The 25,029-nt window shown below is 38.9% G+C and overlaps 1 protein-coding gene and 1 long non-coding RNA gene across 2 annotated transcripts; one reads left to right on the top strand and one right to left on the bottom strand.

Annotated features, from left to right (window-relative positions):
• Positions 1-325: 325 nt before the first annotated feature.
• Positions 326-11,684, bottom strand: tnfsf10 (TNF superfamily member 10). The gene is made up of 6 exons (XM_020647547.3): positions 11,481-11,684; positions 10,419-10,544; positions 7,451-7,496; positions 6,517-6,633; positions 5,224-5,468; positions 326-2,885 (listed from the first exon to the last, which is right to left on the bottom strand). Exons 1-6 carry the CDS (start codon positions 11,586-11,588, stop codon positions 2,676-2,678), a joined length of 852 nt encoding a protein of 283 aa, XP_020503203.1. The 5' UTR covers positions 11,589-11,684; the 3' UTR covers positions 326-2,675.
• On the top strand, positions 10,490-18,944 carry LOC114920997 (uncharacterized). Its single transcript, XR_010664822.1, has 3 exons — positions 10,490-10,628; positions 10,841-10,960; positions 17,959-18,944. It is a non-coding gene; the product is annotated as an uncharacterized lncRNA (long non-coding RNA).
• The last annotated feature ends 6,085 nt before the right edge of the window (positions 18,945-25,029 follow it).

The raw sequence follows: 25,029 nt of genomic DNA, 5'->3' as shown, positions 1-25,029 counted from the left end.
TCTGAAGGCTTCAGTGCGTTTATGTTTTGAGAAGTGGTCACAGTTCTTTAGCAAAACGAACGTAAAAAAAAAAAGTCCTTTGTCATTTTGTAGATTGAACCACCAAATCATGTACAAAGTACTTAAATATAGCTCAACTGTAAAAATAAAAAACATATATTTCAATGAAGCAGTAATAATATTCCAAGAACATCGTGTGTTTAAGACAGACAGGGCACCTAACAAATTACTTTTACTTTTGATTCCTCTCAGATGTTCAGATAGATGCAAGATGTTAACCTCGCAAATCTTGTTTTACATAAGCTGAACTACCAAACATAAAAAATGTATTTTCTTCAGTATCTTTATTTCAGATATTTACAGACATAACCACCTGTTTATTTACATTCACATTCAGTTTGTTCAATGGGGAAAACAATTTAAACTGTATAACAAGCCGTTTACTTTTTTTTGTTGCTTTTCAGGTGATTAAAGTTTGAAGATTGCAGATGAAGGGTTTGGCTCACTCCTCATAGATGCTGTCCAGAAGGTACTGAATACTTTCACCTCTTAAACTAATGTTTACATCCAGGTGACAAAGCGTCGACTTCAATACAGATTTATCTCATTACATCTATACCCAGGAGAATAAGGCATTTCAACTGCTAATTCAAGCACACTGATTGGTCCCTGAGTGTGCATCTCCCACAGCAATGTTTGTGGATTTCAACACTAAGAGAACATTTTTTTTAAGTGTACATTCAGAAAACAAAAGAGAATTAGGATGCAAAAGTTAAGTGTAGGTATTTACATGAGTGGAGTGCTACAGTGAATGCTGCATTCAAGGCACACCAAAAAAAATCTGAAGAACTTTTTTTTTGCTCTTAAGTTGAGCGGGATAAAGATGTGAATTAAACGTTGGTTTCAGCCTTGGAAAAAGTAGTCTGAAGGTTTCTCTGGAGCTCTCAGACACATCTCATGGCTTTCATCAGCCATTGGTATATCTGCTTAGCTGTCCTCATGGGGCCTTGATACAGAAACGTGCTTATGCAATGGCCTGAAGTTCTTCAATTGTTACTTTATCAGTTGATTTGGGCATGAGTTGGAGCTGTAGTGTCTCATTTATAAAAGAAGGGTTTCAGTTTTCAAACTATTTTCTCCTAAGAATAAACTTTTAACATCAAACAGTCTCATTAGCTCAAATCGATCTGGTCATTTCAGTTCGCACATTTTTTTCTGTTGGACGCTAATGTGCTCAGATGTTTAACCAAGTGTGTTTTTAATGTAAATTCAGCAGTTAATCCAACATGACATGAATGCCCAAGGCTACGGCCGCTAGGGAGCGTTTAATGCACGGTTTGGAAAACAGTTATGATGGACATGCTGGAAGACAGACGGCTGAAGGAGCAACCGCGGTGCTGCTGCCAACAAAAACACAGCACACAGCCTGATCATTTAAAGCAGTGTTAGAAAAATGTAATGTACAGTTCATGGAGAAATGTGATGATGTTACACCATAGGCAACAACTCTTTTAAAATTCTGAAAGGCTTGTTGGTCATCCATCTATGTAATCTCACGTCTAACTGAGTACAACTTAAGAGCAGAAGAAACCTCACTTAATATTCCACACTCAAAATTTGCAGGCTTATTAAAATAAGAAAAATACGAAACATGGCAAAATATTTACACCTTTGCGCAAACACACATCAACAGACTCACTTCACATCTATGAAGGTGAACTCAGACAATCACAAAACAGTTTCATACAACATTTGTTTTTTAAAGGCAGTCTCCCATTTTTCAGAAATGAGTGACTAATCAGCTAAAAATACGTCCAACTGCATAATGAGCGATGCATACAAAGGTATAACTACTAAATCAAGAGCTTTTTATGTGTGCATCTCACAGATTGTGTGTAAGAAGTGGTATAGCCTCCAGGTCTGAAGAATGGAGCCAATGAGAATTTTCTCAAACCTGCATTTTCTCTAACAGCCACCGGGGGGCGAATCGACTGACTGAATGCGTTTTATTTTGAGTTTTTGTGCATGAATGCTCGAATAGTTTACCAAGTTTCCAGTAATAAACAATGGATGAAAACCAGACATGAATCATAAGTCCGAGGGCGTTTTCTGGAGTGCTAAACATAAAGAAAATGCAACTGAGGGAAATTACATCAGGGTTTAACTTTGGCATATGTTGGCTAACCTTTGGCATTTATTAATACGCCGTTGTTAAAAAATGAGGGTCGATATTTTTTTGGAACATTTGGTCCAAAGTATTTGTCATTGTCTGAAGACAAGTTTGTAAATTTAAAACAGGAAACTGCAGCCCTCTAAAATGTCTTGTTGTTCTACTTCTGCCTTAAACAGATAATAGAAACTGTAAACTCTTAATACCATGCCCACTAATTTTATATACAGAAAAACAAAGATTTCTTGATTTTGATTAGAATTCAAATCCACATATCTTCTCTGTCCACAAAACCCTTGCTTGAATGCTCTTGATTTGTGATCCTGAAAAGAAGAAAATCAGACTTCCCAATGAGTCACAGATTTTTTCCCCCTTTTTTTGGGTTCACAGAAGAAGTCTTGAGGATCCGCGATGTTTGACCAAACTGATGATCCGTCTAAAAAGTGAAAAAATGTGACAAGCTTATTGATCCATTGGTCGGGTCCTGAGTCCTGCAGCTCTCCGTCTAGCTGATGAGAAACGCCCCAAAGAAGCTGCTTTTCTCATCCATGTCCACCGCAGAGGCGTTGGTCACAGTGACAAACAGCCGGTCGCCGGTGCTCAGCGGGAACAGCCCCCCCTGGTGAGCGGAGTGCAGAGAAAACTGGGAGTCCCGAGACCAGCAGGAGGTCCGGCTCGTCTTCATCAGCAGGATGGGAACCGGGTAGGAGCTCATCTAGCGGGAGGAAGAGAGGTAAGTAAGAAGGTACAGAGTTGGGAAATGTGGTGGATGTCATTTTTTCTAAATATTAAATATTAGGCACCCAATATTGGGTGATTTCTTGTTCTTAATTACCTTCTATGAACTTCTGGACACTTTATATTGCATAAATATGTTGGCAATGTATGTATTTGTGCAATTTAGACATTTTGACAACCTAAGGCAGATGGTGTGACCATGCACCAGCACCCGCAGACTCAATAACTATAAAAGATTTATCAAAATAATAATAATCAGGGCTGCAAAATGAATGACATTTTATTGCTCAACTCAATATGAGCATAAAAAATAGACATTGGCCTGTTTTTACGCTGTTTCGATGCATCAGATGAAGATCCCAATTTAATGGTGAAAAACCTGATTTTTGGATTTATTTAGGTTTCAGGGGAGAATTGATGCAAACATATGTATTGCGAAAGCCATAAACCCCTTTTTTTCTCATGTATTGCAAGCCTAAAATGAAGAGTCAGGTTTCATCATTTGATTTTAATTTATAACGACAGTCTCTGGAAATGCTTTTCAAACTATCTAAGAATTCCTTTAATGAATGCCTCCTGTCGTCTTTCTTAATAAGGACCATAGTTCAGAAAGTATTGTGTATTTTTGTGCTCAGTAGATCACAACCTGTAGAAAAATAGTGCAAGTCACTTCAAGATTTTACACGTATGTACAAGTTCATTTTCTTTACTGCAACACATTTTTGTTTAGTGATATTTAGGGATTTCAAACAATTAGTATAAAGCAGCCAACAGAAGGCATAACTTCAAAGTTTGAACATGAATATATACAGGTGAATGCAGGAATCTTGACGTCACCTGAGAACTTATCCTGAGGTGGAAACAGCGTAAGTCAATATCAAATTCAAGCTACTCTATAAGTCCTTAAGTTTGCTTTTGTCAAACGTCGTACGTGGAGTCCTTTGTGAGTCCTTGAAATCAAACATCTGTGACCCAGCTGGGACAGGATCACACAGGATTGCTTCAGCACAGGATCTGAAGCGATGATGTCAAAGTTGATTAGCAGCTCCTCTCATATACAAACAAATTACTGGAAAACCATCTCACAAAATACAGAGACAGATGTAACCTTGTATCTTGAGCAAGCTGCAAGCCATTGAAACACATTGTTCTAAGTTTCATTCTGGCTGAAGAGCTGTGCCACACAATTATCCCCCTCACTGTCTCCACATGTTCCTGTCCCCTTGATGTCTATATGTTTGTACAAATTGAATACCCAAAGTTGCATCCTATGTTTTTTTATACTTCTATTCCACACATTTAATTATAATTTAGAGGTTTGAACTGTTGACTGGATAAAACACAAATAGTGAGGTGTCTGTCACTTTGGGCTCTGAGATTGTGACGAGACTTCTCACTATTTTCAGAAACATCACAAACCAAACAATCAATCCACTAATGGACAAGGATCATAAAGATCATAGATGGACAATCCCACAGAACTCCTTTTTACTTTAATTCTTAAGATAATAAGATAATTTAGAGGTTTAAGGATCCTAAATTCTACTGAAATAGTGCTCCTAATTCACGTTTCAGTAAAATATGAGGAAGGAAGTGAGTATAAAAGTTTAAAAGCAGCTGTAATCTAAGCAAATAAAGGAGTAATGGAAAGTATATTTATATATATATCATACATGCACTCCTGAACATTTGTGGGAGAAAAGAGGGGTTCGTAGGAGGCAGGACATGCCGTTAAAAGATCGTCAACAGTGTCCAACATTATAATGACTGTTTGTTTGCCTTCATACCAATGCTGCGTGTAAGTGGACCTATTCACAGTATCAACAAAAGAGTGGAAAACATACTGGTGAGCAGAAAAGAGTATAGAGCCGCTTCATTATGTGCACGACAATGGCACAAGTCACATGATGTAAACGTTGTCACATTTTTAAGGAGTTTTGTGCATGTGTAAAAACACCATTAAATTAAAAATAGTGATAATATGAAGAATACTTTTTTTATTTTGCTTATGCACTCATGAAAAATGTACTTTGCAAGGAATGGAAATAACTGATATTGTTATTGGTGCTGATATTGTACGAAATTGTTCAAGGTCACCATCAAAAAATGGATTTGCTTATAAAAGTGAAAGTTTGAGTGAATCTGCATTTTCCCTGCCTGTTTATAAATAGCAAAAGGTCATTTTATAAAACTAAGTACCTGTAAAATACAGGAAGTAATGCGTCAGAAAAGGTTTAAATCACAAAACACACCTTTGGAAATAAAAAAGCGTTAAAGTCAGAGAGAAAGGACAAAAACACTCCGAGCATCTTCACCTTTTTATAGACGTATTGAAGCAGCGGCCTCCCTCTGTCCCCTGCCTCCTCACCCTCTTCTCCCTCCTCCTCAAGGGAATGGGTGTGTCTGAAGTAAGTCTGGGCGTAGACGTAGTAGAGGCCGGGCTGCGGGACCACCAGCTCGCCGTCCACCAGCTGGACGTCCTGTAGGAAGGCCAGCCCCTTCTGCCCCTCCCACCACAAAATCTTCTGGCCCTGAACCCGACGTCCAGCAGAGACCGGAGCTGAGACAGACAAACAAACAAACAGTCAGCATGGAAGATGACAACATCGAGGTGTTGAATGTGCTATGTCTGCTACGGTAATGTTGTGGTTCAAACTATGGTGTATTAGGTCAAATCTGATTGAATGGATGACATTAATAACAAAGGTTGAAGATGAGCAGCGCTAAGATTCACTTTAATATTTATAAAAGTGATCATAGATGTAAGGCTGATGTTAACAGCTGTAAATGTGACTTATCATTTCAGAATTTGTTTTGAATAAGCATCATTTTAGTTCAGTTATCTCATCTCTTGGACCTGATGGACCCAAGTGTTTTCACCTTTATGAAAGAATATTTGTTATCTTTATTATCTTTCTCTTTACTTGGAAGGAAATTGGCTTCCATAGATGTTTAATACGAAGATTTAAGAAGTTCTTTTCCAAGCAAAACAGATCATTTAAATAAGAGAGTCTTTTTGCAAAGTTGTACTCCAGACATGTTAGCAAGGCCCCACATGACAGTGAATTTGAACTAATTGAGAGGAAAACTAGTTATGTAAGTCTTGCATGATTCATTTAGATCTTCATTATAACTTAAGAGTAGGGCGGAATTCAAGTTGCTGAAATTCCGATGTGTGCTGGTGCAGGCTGACTTGGCCAATAAGTTACACCCTAAACGAAGGAAAAAGCCTTCTTATGGCGTTACTGTTTTCACACATGCACAAAACCCCTGAAAATGTCCTTAACTATTTTTAGGTGAGCTTGACTGTCATGTGAGCAATCGTGGAGACAGATGTGTTTCTATAGTCAACGTCGTCATAATCCAGAACCGGTAAAAAAAAAAGGGCCTCAATGATTTCTGCCGAGCATTGAGAAGCTTGTTCTGTTTCTGTAGAGGAATCCGAGTTTGTTTCTTAACTTGTTGGCCAGGGTATCAAGGTAAAATAAAAAAATAAAAAGGATCAGTGTGGAATTTGAATGTGAGTTTGTGATCTAATACATCTATTCCAAACCAAATGAAAGCTTTTTTGCTTTATTCAGACTACAGTTAATTTCCGTAGGACTCACCTCCTCCCTCCTGCTCCAGTTTGGGCACAAAGCTGCCAGTGACATGGGCTGCGACTTTTGGGCGAGGTGAAGCCCTGTCCACCATCACGAGTGAGGGCAGCACCCGAGACACTTCATCTAACGGGAGAAAGAAATGTAATAATAAAAGAAATGTGACCATAAACATACATCTACACAAACCACTGCTGGAAAATCCTCATCAAGTGTTACACGCCTGTAAGTGAAACTGAGCTAAAGCTGCAACGACATCACAGAGAGCACAATAAAAACTACATAAAATTATGAGATCTTAAACGAAAACAGATACAGATACAGAAATATTTTAAAAGGAAATAAAAGACAGCTCAAGGAAATTGCAGAATCATTTGTGAGAGGGATAAGCTCTCTGCTCAACGTTCGTTTAAAGACAGGACTTAAAGGAGATCACTGACTCAGCTGCCCTGATTTCCTCCAAACGGATTGTTCCAGACCATCGGGGCCCTTAATGCAAACTCTCTGTCCCCCCCTTCAGACCTCTCCCCAACGATCTCACAGTAATTTATCAGAACAATCTTCAAATCTTTTCTAAAACAAACGAGGCGGGAGCATAAATTGGCCAAAACAGCAGAGGTGTTATCATGTTTCTTTGTTCTGGGTCAAAGCCGGGCAGCTGAGTTCTGCACAGTCTGCTCCCAGCCAGTGGATTTTGCAGCAACTGAGGCGTAATCAAATAATTAGTCAAACTAATAATCTTTATTCATTCAGCACCTTTCCTTACAAGGTGAACGTGCTTCACGCTCAGCTCAAGGTCAAGATGAAAAGATGAAATACAGTACATAGAAAACAAAGATTTCTAAAACCACGCTCCATGTCTTAAAAGTATTTTATATATATTTATGTGCTATATGTATTTAAGAAAAAGTACCAGGTAATCTTAAATGATGTGTTCTCTTACCTCTGACTGCCGATGAAATCTGCCTCTGGTAGCGCTGAGACAGAGACTGCAGGTGGAAAAGCAGAAGACTTTTATTTAAGACTCCGTAGATGTACATTTTTATACATTAGCTACCAGGGATTGGAGCAAAATTGTTTGGAAAGTTTATGTCGGGTTTTATTTTCAGAAAAGGGGATCTGAGCATTAACTGAGATAGAAATACAAAGATACAAATGATTCCAGACATAAAAATTTAAAATGCAACCACAAACATGAAACTAAACAATATTTTTTAAGATCAAATAAACGTAAATATCTCTCTTTAGGTCCAGAAGAGCCGTCAGCTCACTCCACAGCTGAAACACTGCAGACTTTGACCCTGAAATCCCGCTGACATCAGGATCGGGAAGTTTGCTCAGGTGAATAAAAAGGTGCCTTCATGTTCAGGTAACAGATCCTCTCCTCTCCTCTCCTCCTCGTGTTTTTACGCCCTTCGACCAAATGTTCAGCTCAAAAAGATGCAACCGCTGCCAAAGTGGTGCCAAATATTTTCTACGCTGGAGTGAATTGTGGATGTGTTTAGTACTGAAACTTAAAATGACTTGAAAAAGCATGAAAGATGGGCAGAGAGGAGAGAGAAAGAAAGGCACATATTTTTGAGAGATGTTTCCTACAATAGTAAATCTAATGAAATAAATATGTTGTTGCACTTTCTAGCATAGTTTGCATTACTTAATGATTTCTCCTTTAAAGTATTTTTACAGCTTAGGCAACAACAACGACCGAGGTGAAAGAAAACAGCGCATGTTTGAGCCAGATGTACCTGCATGAATGTGAATACAGATAAACTTTCCCTTTAACGATGTTCAATCCTTCTGACTGAAATCTGACACAAAACCAACAAAAACATCCTGGAAAAGAAGCATGCTAAAATTTCATCTCCTTTATCTACTTTTCAACAACTATAACCCAATTTTTAAAGGCACAGAACATCAATAAAACAATTAACCATCTATAACTATATTTCCTCTTATCGTCACTTTTTGAGAATGTTTTATTTTTACAATTTCTTAATGGAGTATTTAGATTAATGTTGAAGTTAAAGCTTTAAAACTACCAGGTCTGGATAAGAAAAGATGAATGCAAAGTGTTGAATAGTAAATGTTGAGTTGTGCTATTCCAGGTGAAAGAGAAAGAGAAAGAAAAAGCATTTGCAAGAGGTTTGCAGATCTCTCATACCATCTAGTCACGACCATGTTTACTCCTGATGAAATATTTGCATGCTGACGAGCTGAACTAAGATGGTAAACAGGTAAACAATTAACCTGCTAAACATCACTTTTGTGTCAATATGATTTTGTGATGATATAATAGCAGAACAAGCGATAACAACATGTAATTATAACTTCACAGGGTCCTTGAATGTGCAGCACCCTGCGTCCTGAGTCGAGACAACAGAGCCATGTTTTGGGCCAAAGTGTCCCAGCGTCATTGTTTGTGTTCTGAACGAAATTCAGTCAAACAGCTGGGTCAGAAAATACCCGACTTAAAGAGAGCAGCAAAGACAGAAGAGAGGAGAGACAAAGAGAGCGTGTGCATGTGTGTGTGGGTATGAGAGCCGGGCAGGTGAACACATTCCTGGGCTGATTAAACCACACAGGATCACATCACATCTCCAGCTATGAAGGAGCTCATTGTGCGTCTGCAGACTCTGATTTGGATCATTTCAGCATTTTTCTGCTCCGGCTCTTTTTCAGAGTTCAGGAAACCTCTAATAATGATAATATTAAAAATTACTTGTAATGCACTTAAATCCTCACTAGTCACTAAATGCCACGTCTCTATATTGATGGTCATTGATGTAAGTTTTATGTTCAGAATCATTTTAATTTGCCCTGGGTCTCTTTTTGATGAATCAAGAATCATTTTGTCTGTAAGATGCCAAAAACATAGAATATGTACATTTAAGAAGCTTTAAGCAGCAAATATTTTACATTTTGCTTTAAACTACTGAAATATTATATTAGAATTTATTTTAGGACTGTGTATGTGCAAGTATCAAGGGATGTAATATGAATCAAAATACAGTCACAATGTTACGATACACTGCAATACTGTAAACAAGGTTATAACTTTCTTATCTACTTTATTTTAGAACAAACGTCTACGTTTAAAAAAAAAAACAGACCAAAGTCCAAGTTAACAGATTACTTTCTTCAACTCAATCAAAGCAGCTGTATCTGCACATGTAATAATCGCAGTCTCTGCAACATTCATAGCACAACTTTGTGCAATATGAGCAAAGGGTTTAAACATTTTTCTTCATCTTCAGACTGAACTCATGCATAAAAACCTTGCATGTAAAGGATTTATTTCAAGTTTCTGACTACCCCATACAGTATTATAAAACATAATGTGTGTATCTTTATATTCTAACAGCTGCTGTAAATATTCTGTAGTTACATTTGTTGATGAATGAACTTTTAAATGGTTAAAAACTCATCTTAACTGACTGAATATTTGTCTCACTGAGTAAAAAGACGTCTGATGGATTTCTATAATGTCTCCAAACTGTGTAAAGTGTGTTTTTACACAATGCTTTGTTAAGGAAACTTTTGCTGAACTCCCAACTGTAAAACCTCTGATAACATAAGAGACCCTTGAATATTATTAAAAACCTTTGTTGGCCTTAGCAGATGAAGTGTGGGGGGATTAGTAATGTCTCCAAACTCCAGTGGGTGGGGAGATTTTGATCCACAGCAGGCCACAGAGAAGAAAATTGCTTTTTGAACGCCAAAAATCTCAGCAGCTGGCCAAATAATCAATGAGTCATTAAAACTGATGGACACAAACTGATATGTAAAGGTCGTTCTGAGCTGTGTGATGGTGATGTAATGCTGGATACAGCTTCAAAGTGACAATGACAATCAGAGTTAGACTTTGAGGGGAGTAGAGGTCAGTGTTCGGGGCTCTTTTTGTTTCATCCTACCTTTTCTATGAGCAGGTGAAGCTGCTGAGTGACCTGCCAGCATGGATCCCCACGTACAGCCGTGATGCTCTGTAGGTCGGCGCCCGTCAGACAAGAAACGCTGCTCCTGGCAAACGTCTCCTTCATCTGCACAGAGTGGAAACAACAAGAAGAGCATCAAAAAATGAGAGCGATGTCTCTTTAGTTTGTTATCAATCACGCCCTGAGAAGGTATTCCTGGCTTTGGTTTGCTCTCTGAACATTGCGTACCTGAATTTGACCATATTTCAAACTGGACTATATCATGTAATGTATAAAAACATGATAATTGCGTTGAAAAAATAATGCATAAATCTTTTTTACTTTCACAATTGTATGTCTTTGTCCTGACTCAACATCATCTCCTGGCATGTTTCCCTCTTCTTCTCGTTTTATTTGTTTAGATTTCATTTCCCGACATATTGCTGCTTCTTTAATGATTAACTCCTGTAAACACAGACTGAGAGCTCAACTGGACTGGATCCAGGTTACCATGGGACTCTGGCTTCACCAAAACAAGCACAGTGAGTCTAACACACACACACACACACACACACACACACACACACAGGCAACTCTGTGAAAACTCTTCCTGATAATCACAACTAATCATAAAAGTAGTTCCAGTCCACCTCTTTACTCCCCTGTCTACTTTTTTTTCTGTTTGCAAAGGCAGACGAAAGGAAGGTGTGAGTCAATGCATGAAGCTGAACTGTGCAGAATTGATATCTTTTGCTGTAAAAGCAGTATTAATGGCTTGTAATGCATTGTGCAGAAGAGGCGAGGAGATTCGACGTGTGCTCTGGAGCGCAGCAGCAGAACCCGAGTGCATAGAAACAAGTTCAGAAAGTTACCAAAAACAAAGTGTCAACAGTTATCTTACGCACACAAGTCTACAAAAATGACAGCCAAGTGAACAAAGTCAAGAAGGAATCTGATTTTATTTTAGCTGCGTTTCACTTTGCGTTACGCGCGGCGCGGCGATGCGTAAAATACTGCGCGCGTCTTCGGCTCCCTAGTCCGAACTTTCTACTTGTTTCTTACCGAGTTGAGAGCGGTGGTGAAGTGCAGCACGGTGATGGTGACGACCACAGTCTGCAGCAGAACCGCCAGCAGCAGCAGCACGCCAAGCTTCGGACCGGAGCCCGTCATAACGACAGACCCGCCGTCCGATAGCCGACCAGCGCCGTCCCGTCCAGTCCCTTTTCCAGACTTCAAGGAAAAGAACAATGGCAGAGATCTGACTCCTTCACTTCTACCCTCCCCGTCCTGTGCAGGCAGGAGGAGGCCGAGGGGGCGGGGCCGGCCTGCAGAACAAGAGCCTTTTCCCTCTTACAATTTCTCCAGGACAGATTATTGTTTCATTCGTGCGCTGTAAAAACACAGATAGCCTTTAGTTTATTGTGAACCCGCGTATCAGTGCTGTAGATCTTTGCACCGAGCTTTACTGTGAGAAAAACACATTTTACATCACAATATGATCCCATATATTGTTTGAAAACGTGCAAAGAGAGGCACTACAGCTGAAGTTTGGCATGTAGGCTACATGACTCTAACAACAACTTTATAGAGGCTACCCCCACTTAAAGCTCCTGTGAGGAGTTTTTAGCTGGTTATAAAACAGACTGAAGTCAATACTGACTCAGCATAAATGTTCACTATGTCTAGAAAGTTATTTTCAATGGCTAACATTGCTCTAATGGGGTAAATGTCAGATGAGGAGAGTCACAGCACAGTCCAGAAATCAAGCGGCAACCCCCAGTGGTGAAATGTGAAGCCAAAGTGAAAGTGCAAAAAAGTGCAGTTCCTCTAGTGTCCACTTGAGGGTGGCTGCAAAAGCCCCAGAAGTCCCAGTAACACCCACCTTAAAAAGCCCATTTTAACAGCAGAAATAAAGATGTTTACAACCTGGTACACACTGTACAGGGTGGGATTATTTTTGTCCCGCCAGCACTTTGATGATAAAAAGAGTTCGTCATGAATTTAGACAATTATGTGTTGAAAGAGTTGACTCACAAGCAAGCATGTTGTAGCTGTTTGTTAGGAGGCTTAAGGCCAGCGTCAGCTCCAACTCTTAGCCTGTTTCTAGACTGACTGTATGAGACAGCATTTCCATGGCAACCGGCTTAATTGGGCTTCTTTTTTAAACAGTTTTCACAGCAAAGATTCATTATGAATAATACAACGGACTTGAAAAAAAAAAATTAAAAAAAAGAAGAAGAAGCCTGATCACATTTTGTTTGTTAAAAACGTTGTGTACACATGCACAGGACAAAATCAGCACAGCTAGGAGAGGTACGGATTTGTCCACAGGGGGCTCTAAAATCAGCATAAACCAAAGGTTCCAGAACTGATATTTCATTTCATTAACAGACATTAAAACATGTAGCATCACTGAGCTGCAGCAGATTTATTTAGGGTTTAAAACTAGCTGGTATTTTGCCGCGCTGGTGGCACAGTGGCAGGGCGCGCGTCCCACGTGTTGAGACTCTCATCTCGAGCGGTAGGCCCAGGTTCGCCTCCACCCGTGACCCCTTTCCGCATGTCATTCCCCGCTCTCTCTCCCTGGTTTCCGGCTCTATCCACTGTCCTCCCTCTGAATTAAAGGCACAAAAAAGCCCAAAATAAATCTTTAAAAAAAAACTAGCTGGTATTTTAGGGGACAACAATAAATTAAGATGTTCTGACGGGGACTTGTTGTTGCTCTTGTTTGCTGACTCAGACCAAATGAAGCAAAGATGTCAGGCTTTTCAATAGCATTACAGACGTTTTCAGTCTCATTGTTTCTGTTTGGTTTATTGGAGAGGGGACAGTAAAAAAAAAAGGAAGAAAAATGAGTGCTATGTTTCAACAGTAATGTCTTCCCAAGGTGTAAAATAATGATAAAATATATCATTGCCTGGACATCCTTTATGCTTCTTCTGGGCTCAGGTATGCAAGAAAAAATGTTTTAAGGACTCTAAATTTGATCACCTAAGTGATATTTACTGGTTTTGGAGATAGTTTTTTTATCTCTTTGGGCAGCTATCTGAGGAGAAGATGTTGAATATTGACGTATTTTTGGAAGCTGATAGCTCTCTTGTCTTTATCAGGCTGCATAACAGAAACATGATGGTCTATTTCACTCAACATCGTTGCCACCCTGTTGACAGATAAAGTGCGTTGGAAAGAAATCTGAGGTTAGACCGAGAGGCCGGTATGAAGGACAAAAACATTTGTTTTTCATTTTTGTCCACATTATTTCACATCACTGACCTTTAACTGCTGGAAAAGCTGAAAAAGTTCCAGTTTTGTGTCAGGGGCGATAAAACAGAAAAAAACTATAAAGTTCTTGGAAACAAACCTTGTTATGTGAACTAGTTGACCTTCAGCCTCTTTAATTGTTCTCTTATGGCCTTTAATTTTTTAATATGATTTAAATAAAGTCTCATGGATGTAAACTAGTGATAAACAGATAACATATCAAAAGATAGGGCTGAACTTTTTAATAAAAATAACTGATACACATTATGATACAAATATGTGCATTTCTGTACTTTTCGTTTTGTGTTATCTCTTTTTTATGTCTTCAGTTATAAATCATTAATTTGATGCTGATATACACCGCTGGAACAGAACTGAATTATATACATCAAATATGTGTATTTTATTTTTGCATAATTTTGATGCCAAAACATACTTTCCTATACATATATTTTGCATTTTGCCACATCCTGATATTTTATATATTAATAATGCTTTATCTAACTGTCATCTAAATGTATCTACAGTGCTCCCTTTGATCTGTCAATATTCTGCCAGTTTAAATGATTAATTTAATAGGATTTTATTGGACTTTATTCCCTACATTTGATAAACACAAGATGTATAGTTTAAAGGTTTAAGATCTGCAAAAGTAATCCTACATTGTTTCATTCATTCATAGTTGCAAAATGCTCACTGCAGTATTTTTTTAGTCATATTTTTCTTTATTTGCAGCATCAGGGCGCAGTGACTGACAATAGAAGAAAAAAAAGAACATCTCAGGGCAGTCACTGTATTTGAAATGCTGACTCTAGCTATCTTCATGTTAATCTAGAAACAGACAAAGAGGTGAGGTTGAGGCTGAGGCGGTCTTCATCTGTTTATGACAATCCAGAAATAAAACCTATCACGTCTGTGTGCCACAGGGTTTTTCCCAGGGAAAGATCTCTCTGACATCATGTTTGGAACAGCAAAGTCAGCAGATCTGCTTTCTTTGTTGTATCAGTCAGGGAAACAGGAAATTTGAGACCCATAAAAGTTGTGTATTTATATTCTTAATATGTTTGGTTTTGTATGCAGGTAACAGAACAAAGTTATCACATACATACGAGAAAAATACACATTTTAAAACCTAAACAAAAAGAAACATGGTCATTCAGACCATTCATGTACAGTATGTACTTTTACCGCTTAAAATCCCAAAGGTTCTTTTTCCTTGAGTTATTTTGATTTTGCATATCCTTATATCCGTACTATTTTCACATTTTTCCAATATGACCCAAACATCAACTTTTTATTACAACACAATGATGTTCTCCACATCCGTTATGGGACACACATAAAAAAGAACAGATCTGGAAAGCAGAAAGTGCTACAAACAGCTTTGGTCACGTTTTCATCAGTGTGTAGCTGTGCTATAAGGCGGGCTGAGCCTATAAATGGATCCTGGTCCTGTGTGCTCGATCTGCATCTGCAACATCTGGCCTCAATCTGGCTTCTACGCCCCGTCGCCCCCCCCCCCCCCAGGGAGACGCTCTCCGCTTAGGTTTCACTGTTCTCCAATGCTACAAGCCTGCAGGGGCTGCTGGGGGTAACATACAACTGTGTGTGTGTGTGTGTGTGTGTGTGTGTGTGTGTGTGTGTGTGTGTGTGTGTGTGTGTGTGTGTGTGTGTGTGTGTGTGTGTGTGTGTGTGTGTGTGTGTGTGTGTGTGTGTGTGTGTGTGTGTGTGTGTGTGTCATAAAGAGCACAGAGAATACATTAAGGTCAAGATATTCCATGAGAGCATCCTTAGTAGAAGCTGGAAGGATACATACATATTTCTCTTTGACACACACCCTTGATTTTGACACTTTTCATTGACTCACATGAACTCCCTGTAGACTTCCCCTAAACATGATCCACAATAGCCAGTCCTAAAATCTAAGATGTAAAATACATCTTCTTTCTGTCCAGATCTAAGTCCCCATTATGTGAAATGATTGTAGTCCCAGCGTTGTGATAAATACAAGCTCACACACGCACTCTGAGTGTGTTTCTGAACGGCAGCCAAGTTTTGACAGGGATACTAAGAGGAGAACTGACCGACTCCCCCACAAAGTCCACTCCCTCCCTCCTCAGTCGCTTTCCAAACTTAGTCTTCCACTCCTCACTCCCCCCAACCTCTCTTTGTGTCTGTCAGCCTCTTTTTTGTTTCTCTTTGTCTGTTTCGTCCTGTTTCTTACACAGCTTTCCTTTTATCTCAGTTTCATTATATCTCCCACCCTCATTCTATTCCTCTCAAGTTCTGATTGCTCATGTACTGTCCTCATGTACTGTTCTTACTTATAACAACCAAGAGAAAATCACTATGAATTGAATACAACCCACATAATCAGAGAAATGTGGACCCCTCTGGAGCGTCACAAGACATTTAGAGCAGCTGCTCAGTACGAACACTGATAGTCGACCTGAGGTGGCAGGAAGAGGTGAAGGACAGGTCAAACAAGGCAGGACTGAGCAGACGCCAGGTTTTGAATCCCACGTGAACAGATATTAGTGTTGAGTGTATTTTTACATAAATCATAAAGACATGATAATCCTCTTTTGAATCTCCAGAGAGGAAAAACCAGAGAGGTGCAGCAACACAAGATAAAAAAAATAGTATGACACAGGGAGGTATAGACTGAACATGTGTACCTAAGCAAGCTGAAACACATTTTTAAATGAGTGTCTTAAAACTGACACTACAGCCTACCTTTAGACTACAGGTACACAAAAAGGTTCCTTAAAACAGATTCTTGCAGTGAGTTTCTACTTAATCCACTGTTCTCTCACATACAAGCATAAAAGCCCCAAAATACATCCTTAAAATAAAAAAGGTTCCATAAACAGCGGCAAAGATGAACTTAAAATAGACACTCAAGAGCACCCTGAAACAGACACTAAGGGGTCTTTTTGACTATAAATTTGTATCTAGTTACCCTGGACAAATAGACAACAGTGTCTTGTAAAGGTTGACATGGTTTATTTAATAATTGTCAGAATTACATTATATTGTGATGGGAAAAAGATAATGGCAGAACTGCTTTTTAGCCCACCCTAACTTTTTAACTGACTTGTACTTCAAATTCTTTAGTTAACATGTGCATGTTGCAACAAAGAAATATAATGTATAATGAACTTAGTTCTTTATTTTCTCTTTACTTTCTGCTGTTTTCCTTCTGCTGAGTTTAAAACCTTGTTAAAGGATCGGTATGTGGAGAGCACTGGCACTCAAATGGACTTTTAATGTTTCAAATTTTCCCTCCCATTGAGCTCACATCATTATACTCACAAAAACACTTCAAGTCAATACTGCCAAAGCTATGAAACTAATGAGGCAATAAATAAGAACTCCATCATGCTTAAAACAGATAAGAGTGTGTTTTTATGTGTGTATTTATTACGATCATGGGACAGAAATGTGCTTGAGAAGGTTAACAAATGAGGACTCAGCTGTGATCTCGGACAAAGAGCAGGTCCTTACATGGTAAAGCATGAAATGTTTGGTTTTCGACTTGTTTCTTGGTGAGGTTATGTCAGGTTAGAGTTGGTATGTGAACAGTAAACAGTTCACATAATTTAATGTCTATGGAAATCAAGGATTATAAATAAAAACATAGACATTACCTAATAAAACAATAACATGTTTTAAATCTCAGTCCCTCTCACTCCCCTGATTTCCCTGTCAGAGTGCCTGCCAAGGTAAACACCCAGCTTACGCACACACACGCACGCACACACACACACACACACACACACACACACACACACACACACACACACACACACACACACACACACACACACACACACACACATACACACACACACACACACTGTATTAATTTGACCCCTCCCATTAGATAGAACACAGTACCCAGCGCTGAACAATATCACTATCAATATCTGGCACTCAAACACACAAAAACACCCTCGAGAGGGAGAGGTGGGACAATTTCTGTGGCCAATAGGCAATCAGAAAGCCCAGAGCTGGCCAATGAGCAAACAGGAAACTTTTTGGGGACTTTCCAAAATTTCTAAACCTTTTTTTTTCTTTTGGCTCCCACTTGTTTTTTGTCAGATTTTTTTTTTTTTTTTTTTTTTGCGTTGCTGTGTGTTTGGGTGTCTGTTCTTCATGTTACAGGTTGCTTTCTGTGTGTTTGTGTTTATGTAGGCCCCCCTCCTCGTGCGTGTGTGTGGTGGGTGCAGAAGTGTAATGGTCGAGTCTGCTGGCTCACTGCTTCATTTCATTTCAGGAATCAGGAGGAAAGAGAGAAGTGGGTCGAGTCGAGGGGGGCTGCCAATCTTAAGAGAGAAAGAGACCACCTCTAGATACAATCACTAAATACTGTATGTGTATAAAGTAGGGCGGTCAAACAATCAAAATGTTTTATCCGGGAAAAAAAATCGCAAAATTTCAATAGTTAATCACGTTTATTCATGTGTAATCGCATGTTTTAAATTGTATTATTTCGCAATTGAAAATAAAAATAGTTAGGCTTTTATTCAAGTTTTGAAAGTGAATGACGCTGTAACGACTCCAAGAATCACACGAACATGCACAGGCTCGCTTATGTTGCAGGAAAAGTCCACAGGAGAGCATCAGGACGGGGGACTGTTCGTACACCTTTGTCATAATAAACTATCGGACTACCCTCACTCTACTATTTTTGGAAACTTATTTGCTGGTTTAGCCTTGTGTAAGAGGCGGCTCCTTAGACTGTTTCTGAGATGGACAGGAGTGACGTCAAAAGATTTAGTGCTCCCCCTGTTTGACTGGCTGCTATAAAGGTTATAAACCCTGCCTCCTCCAAGTTCAATTGATGTCTAATTAATATGCAAACACATAGTCTGTAATTGTTTGTTCTACGCATTGATCATTTACATTCAAGTGTTCATTTTTTGAGCAGTTTTTTCCTCCTTGCAGTGTTCTTCATATGAATTGCACAGTAGAGGAGGAACAGTGAGAGGAAACATAACCAAAACTAACAATATATAAATGTCCATAATCAATTAATTTCAACAAATATACAGAAAAGTGTCCACCCTATCTGTACCCTATCCACCCTATATGAAGAAAATGTGCAATCTGTTCACACACTTACTCTGTCTGTATTTCTAGCTACCATCCTGCCCTTCACTTATTTCATTTACTCCTTGTTTTTTTTCTTCCTTGACTGGACTAATGGTTTGGGTCTGAGATGTTTCCTTGAGAATAAAAAGAACCTATAAGGTAGAAAAACAAACTTGTGCACATGATCTATCCTTTCATCGTATTGGATTACCTACCATAGATTCCCGTGTACCACCTGTGGATTTTGGGTGTTTTACACAGTATTTTGTTTGTAATCCCTTTCATGTTTGATTTATTGGACGTTTTGATGGTACGGGTTCTGGAGAGCTTCATAAATGTTTTCTACATAAAACTTCCAGATGACTAAAGTGCCGTGCCAAAGGCGTTTGCTGCACTACACGAGAGGAAAATATGAAAAAAATATACGTTATAATATGAAATCATGAGAACAGATAAGTATTTTGGGGCTACGCCTCAAAGGTTTTAATCCTACATTATGCAACGGTTTTCTCGACAATAGTCCTACTTTCTGACATCAGCTTGTGTTTAACTCTCTTTTGTTGCAACATGACAATACCCCTGTGCACACAGCCAGCTCCATAAAGAAATTATTTTAACATTTTATTGTGAAAGAACTGAAAAAGCCCTGACCTAAACCCCATCCAAAACCTTAAGGATAAACGTGAACAAGACTGTAAAAATGCATCGTCCAACATCAGTTTTGGACCCCACTGATGCCCCAGTGTCTGAATGGAAGCAAATCCCTGAAGCCAGAGTCTACATCTGACTTCAATCAGAAGAGTGGAGGCTGTTACTGCAGCGCCAAAGACTCCAAGACGGCCATAAAAAGTTCTGCACCCACTATGAAGTTAACCTCTAGTTTGTCAGTGGATGATTGGAAGCCAGCTGAAAGTCAGGTCAACATTTTAGAGACTTTTTTGAGACGTGTTTTAACTTATTTTAATGATTGATAGTATGAAAAAGTACTGAAGCTTTACAGTAAAAAAAACAAACAAACATCTATTTCATAAGACAGGTGTATAGGAGAAGAATGAATCCATCCAAAGTTGCCACACTGTCTAAATTGTACAAAACATTGGAAACCTTTTGGTTGAGAAAAACAAGAAATGAACCATGTTTTTATGCTGAGGTGTGGAAACAGGTATCAATATTATTACATTTTTTACTAGTATCTCTCCTCCAGTGTGCACGCCTCCAACCCCTCTCGACTCGCGTTCGCAAGAAGTCATCAATTAGAATGCACCATAATTAAGCACCATTTAGAGCAAGCGCGGGACAAAATTGTCCTTTGCTCGAGCACCAGTTGCCAGTGTCCTGCATTGTTGTGTAAGCAAGCTAATGTTAGCACACTTTGGTTAGCTCATAGCTTCATATTGCACATAAATTGACACAGAATGACCGTGATCTAAATACTCTTACATGACATCCAAATAAGCAGTGAGTAGACTGTGTTATTCTTCTTTTCTCTAGTCCTTGACACGGCCCGACAACAATACAGCTGGAGGGACATTAACAGAGGATGTAATTGATTTCTGCTGTATTTATGTGTAAAATGTTACACCTTCTTCCTTCAATATTATTTAAACGGTTACGTCTTTTAAAACTGTCTTGAGCGTAGAGTTGTCCTAATATAGAAATTAGCTACAGAGAAACTTTTTTTTAACCAGGCTGCGAACATAATTATTTGCCCTCTAAAGTTGGGCATTTAAGAATGGGGTTTAATGGGGATTGACTCACTTTTGGAGCGAGCCTCAAGTGGTTGTTCGTGGAACTGCAGCTTTTTTAAAGCTTCTGCTTTGGTTGAAAGTTTAAGACCGGAATTTCAGTACATTACTTAACATGGTTTTTGAAAGCTCATGGTGAAAAGTCTCACATGATTTGACTGTTCAAGTTCAATATGTTTGGTTGATGCATTTGTGTGTGATTCTGTGTCCTTGTGCAGTTTGAGGCCCACACTGCGGTTTTGTCTTCCTCCCTACCAATCTTTCTCTGTCCTCCCTCTCCCTCTCTCTCTCCCCTTGCTATTTTGCAGTCTCACCCTCCTTCCTTTCCCTCCACTCCCTCCAAATTGCCTTACACTCCCTTCTCTCTCTCTCTGCCTGTCAGGAAGAACTGAACAATATGACCTTTAGTCGCAGCGATAACATTCTCCCTCATGAATTCCCCGCCGCTCCAGCTTTCCTTTCACATTCTTACCGGTTTGTTTTCGCTCCTGGCGCCTCTGTTTTTCTTAGAAATGATCATCTCGGCACCCGGTGATTAACGAGTAGCACCGGGGGGCTGGGGGAGGAAGTGTCAGGACTCTGTGGGGGTCACACACAGTCATACATTAGCTAAATATATGTTCACACTGCAGCTGAGGGTGTCTCTTCACTTTTTTTTTTATCTTCTCACGAGTGTCACAGTCATACCTGGTGTTTATTTTAATCAGTGTGAACAGTGACAGGCTGCATGAAGTTATGTTTTTTATAATTCCCTTCAGGGCTTAATGGAAATGTCTGTAAATGAGACCCAGAGGACAGATTGGGCTGAAACAGGGCCCTGGAGCAATATCTTAGTTAGTTACCCCAAGAACCTCCCACTATATACAACACACCCTGTCGTATTGAAATAACCATAAAGTACAGTGGACACAGACTGCTACATTTTACACCTTAGAGATTTTTTGTCAAGGACTCATTCACAAACAGCAGGGCTTTGAAATCATCACTTCGACAGCTGTGACTAACAACTTGATGTTAGGTATTTTTCCAACTTCAATTTGTCATTTAACGATCTGTCAGCTTCCCTTGTAAGATTTTGAACATGTATCACCCAATTAATTCCACAATCCAATACATTTCCAAACTTAAACAGCAGATTGTCGTGTTTTTCTTTTCTTAGCATAAGCTTTGTCTGCAGGCTAACATTGTTGATGTGAAGCGTCAAATGTTTTCTATGTTTGACTATAAGACTGTTGCTCTTTGCATAATCGAGCACTAACATTTCAGCAATCATCATGACTGATCATTATTTTTTCCTTCATTTTCCTTTACTTTTCTAAATGTGACAGAAGAGATGTTACCAGAACATGATTGTACATTTGCCTGAAAACAACATTTTTGCTCTAAAAATGACTCAAACAGTATTTTCAAAGGCTGTATTGTCATAGTATCCATATTGTTTTTCCTATCTCTCCAACCAGCCAGTCCATTCCAGCTCTACACTCTTAGATTTCGGATATCTTATCATGTTGTAGTTAAGGTCTTTATGTGTGGTATATGACTGTTGCCTCACTTGGATAAATAAATAAATGTCCTTTCTAATTTAGTTCACAATTTGTTTGTCTAATGGAAGAATCTAAAGGTCCCCAAGTCTTGCTATAAAAGTGAATTATGTTGATTGTCGTTTTGTTTTGTGCTGGTCATGATTTTAAGAGCTGAGGGCGATAAAAAAACACGTGTTTATAATCAAATAAATATTACGGTCATGGTCATAGTTTACAATTGTCTTTTGTTGGTTGGCATTGGAAAACATTTAAAAAAAAATCAATTAAACACAAGCTCACAGTGCAAATAATTAATACAATTTTAATGTTTTTTTTTTATGTTTCTTGACATTTGCTTCTTAACAATTTGTTCCAGTTTCAATTGATCAGTTTTATACTGTTGGTAATGAAAACACATTAAATGATCATGACTTCGCTGTTTAAAAGCTCTCTTAACTTTTTTCCCTCATGTTAAATAGGCTACTTATTTTTGGTTTCCTGGCTCTCTGTTTTGCAATGTCACCAATTTACTTTAATATCCTGCAGCTGTGTGAGCTGTTCCTCCATTTCCTGTATGTAAAACACTGAACATTGATGGACAACAGCACACTCAAAATCAGACATCTCTCAGTCTGCAGTCTGCCAGCGAAGAGAATGTTGCATACTTTAAAATGTAGACATTTAGATGTCAGAAACAATGAACTGTAGTCAGGTATGCGTTTAAGGTTCTTGTACTTTGCTTTTTGTTTTTTCTTCTTGTGCTCTTTTCCTCTTCCTGAAGATTTTGGAAAACCCAAATGCTACAATCCAAAAGCAACTAATGTTAGCATCCAGACAGAAAATATATAATATAAGTATCAGTAAGGAAAGCTAATGTAATCATTTAGTAGTTTTACATCAGTATACTTACAAAGGGAAAGTTTAAGCTATGAAAAAATAACTGGTACGTACTAGGAAATGTTAGCTTAAAGTGCTTCAATGCCATTTACTAGATATCACTGTTAGCAGGGAAATGAGTTTGGCCACCTTGGATCAACTAAAATCCAAAAGTTCCAGAGAGCTGGCCAATCAGAATAAAGTGGGCCTTGGGGAGGGGGGGCCTTAAAGAGACAGAAGATGAAAAAAAAGATTCAGGCAGAGTCTGAAATTAGGTTTTTTTTTACTGACTCCAATATAAGATCAAGTTTTTTTTGCTGCAAATCATGTGAAGATACTCTAAAGGTTTCAGAGATTGACAACATGAAAGGTGAAAATGTGGAGAATATATTAATAAGTACAAGGAATTTTAAGATATTTTGCAAGACGGGGTCCCCGCCAGAGGCTCTCGCTACAGGTGGGTATTGATGAGTCCTTGACAGTACAAAGTTGGGATCCCCTGGGCCAGGGGTGGGGCAACTGGCGGCCCGGGGGCCACATGCGGCCCCCATCAACCCTCAACGTGGCCCTCAGGTCAATTTTTTACACATCAATTAATTGAAAACATGAAGAAATCTGCCATGAAATCATGAAAACCAGAAGTATGTCCAAAATAATATTTCATCACTGGTATATGTTGAGTTAAATTTGAGACATAATCGACTGTAATCGTTTTTGGAAACTGCAATTTGGCCTTCTGGCAGTGAGAGTTAAATGAATGTGGCCCTTGCTGTGACCAAAGTTGCCCATCCCTGCCCTGGGCTAACCTACTGTTATCTAGGAAGTGCTTCAGTGCTAGAATGAGCTTTTACTAAAGGTAGAAAATGTGTCATCAAATGTGCGTTTTTGATTTGAAATTTGGCCAGAATTAACTTGAACTCATTTATTAGCCTTACAACCTGAAATACAAATGTTATAGTGTTTTCACTCAAAATGTCTGATGAATAATAAGCTGATTTATGTCCTTTTGATCTGTGGTTGTTTGCGTGCTGGGAAAAACACAGTGATCTGTTGTTACTAAATGAGATAAGTCATTCAGCCTGTTTGGCAGCAGCCTCACAAGTCCAACATTCACATACACGTAGACTTCAGGGTTAATGAGGTACTGAAGGGCACACTAATCAAATGCTACATCTGATTCTGAACACGCTGCCCTTAGGCGCTCATGATGCAACTCCTAAATGCTGCAGGTTTGGATTCTGAAGCATCATAAATAAACAAACAAAGGCAGACCTGTCTGTCAGGAGAAGCCTGCTCACCTGTGATCACATGACCTGACAGGTATGTTACGCTCTGTCACAGGTTTCTGTTTCTCTGCAGGCTTTGACTTGAAGAACTCGAGTGTTTGTGTCAGGAGGAGAGAAGAAAGTGAAGCAAGGACAAAGAAAAGACAGACACAGAGACTGGTTTCTTTGATATCCAGAGGGAGGTAGAGAGTTAACCAGTTACGATGATGGACAGGAGAAAGTGTGGCAGGAATCTTTTGCTCTGTTTTTTAATTCCTCTCACATTTCACAGGATGACAGACCACAGGCATGAATCAAACGAAGAGGCTAAATTGCTAAATCCAGTGATTTAAAAAAAACTAAAAAAAAGGAAAAGAAAATGAATAACAGACTCAAAAACTCATGTTTGATTTGCTGAATCAAGGGTTTGAGATTAGTGCCCAGATGGGGGATTTGGCGCCATCTCCTGTGTCTTCTAAAAAAAAAGACACTAACCCACCAAGCTGTATCGCCAGTCTGTTTTCTCAAGATCTCAGTTTATTTATGTCATGTAGGCCTATGTGTTGAGAAAACAACACTGGTTTTCCGGAGATTATAAATTAATTTCTGACCATCAGTTCACAACCTCTAGTTATTTAAAATACTTTCAAACAGAAAAGCGAATTTACGCTGGTGCTAATGGTGATCCTAATAAAGAAACATCAAAGAAAAGAAAAAAAGTCAGAGGAGTTTAGATCCAGAAAACTTTTAAGAACGTTTTTCTTGATCAGTCAGACTCTCAGCATGTGACAGAATGACATGTGGGTTTTTCTCGAGCAGCAGAAAGAAAATGACAAACTCTACA

The sequence above is a fragment of the Labrus bergylta genome, chromosome 20 (assembly GCF_963930695.1).
Source record: "Labrus bergylta chromosome 20, fLabBer1.1, whole genome shotgun sequence".
NCBI lineage: Eukaryota > Metazoa > Chordata > Actinopteri > Labriformes > Labridae > Labrus > Labrus bergylta.
This window is presented reverse-complemented; position numbering and strand designations above follow the sequence as displayed.

What these genes read in the sequence shown, in the direction of transcription:
- tnfsf10 (XM_020647547.3), bottom strand. Translation starts at nt 11,588, where the DNA reads ATGACGGGCTCCGGTCCGAAGCTTGGCGTGCTGCTGCTGCTGGCGGTT. An exon ending in GATTTCATCGGCAGTCAGAG is followed by an intron (nt 6,634 to 7,450) that starts GTAAGAGAACAC and finishes TTCTCCCGTTAG; the next exon opens with ATGAAGTGTCTCGGGTGCTG. An exon ending in TTCAATACGTCTATAAAAAG is followed by an intron (nt 2,886 to 5,223) that starts GTGAAGATGCTC and finishes TCCTCCCGCTAG; the next exon opens with ATGAGCTCCTACCCGGTTCC.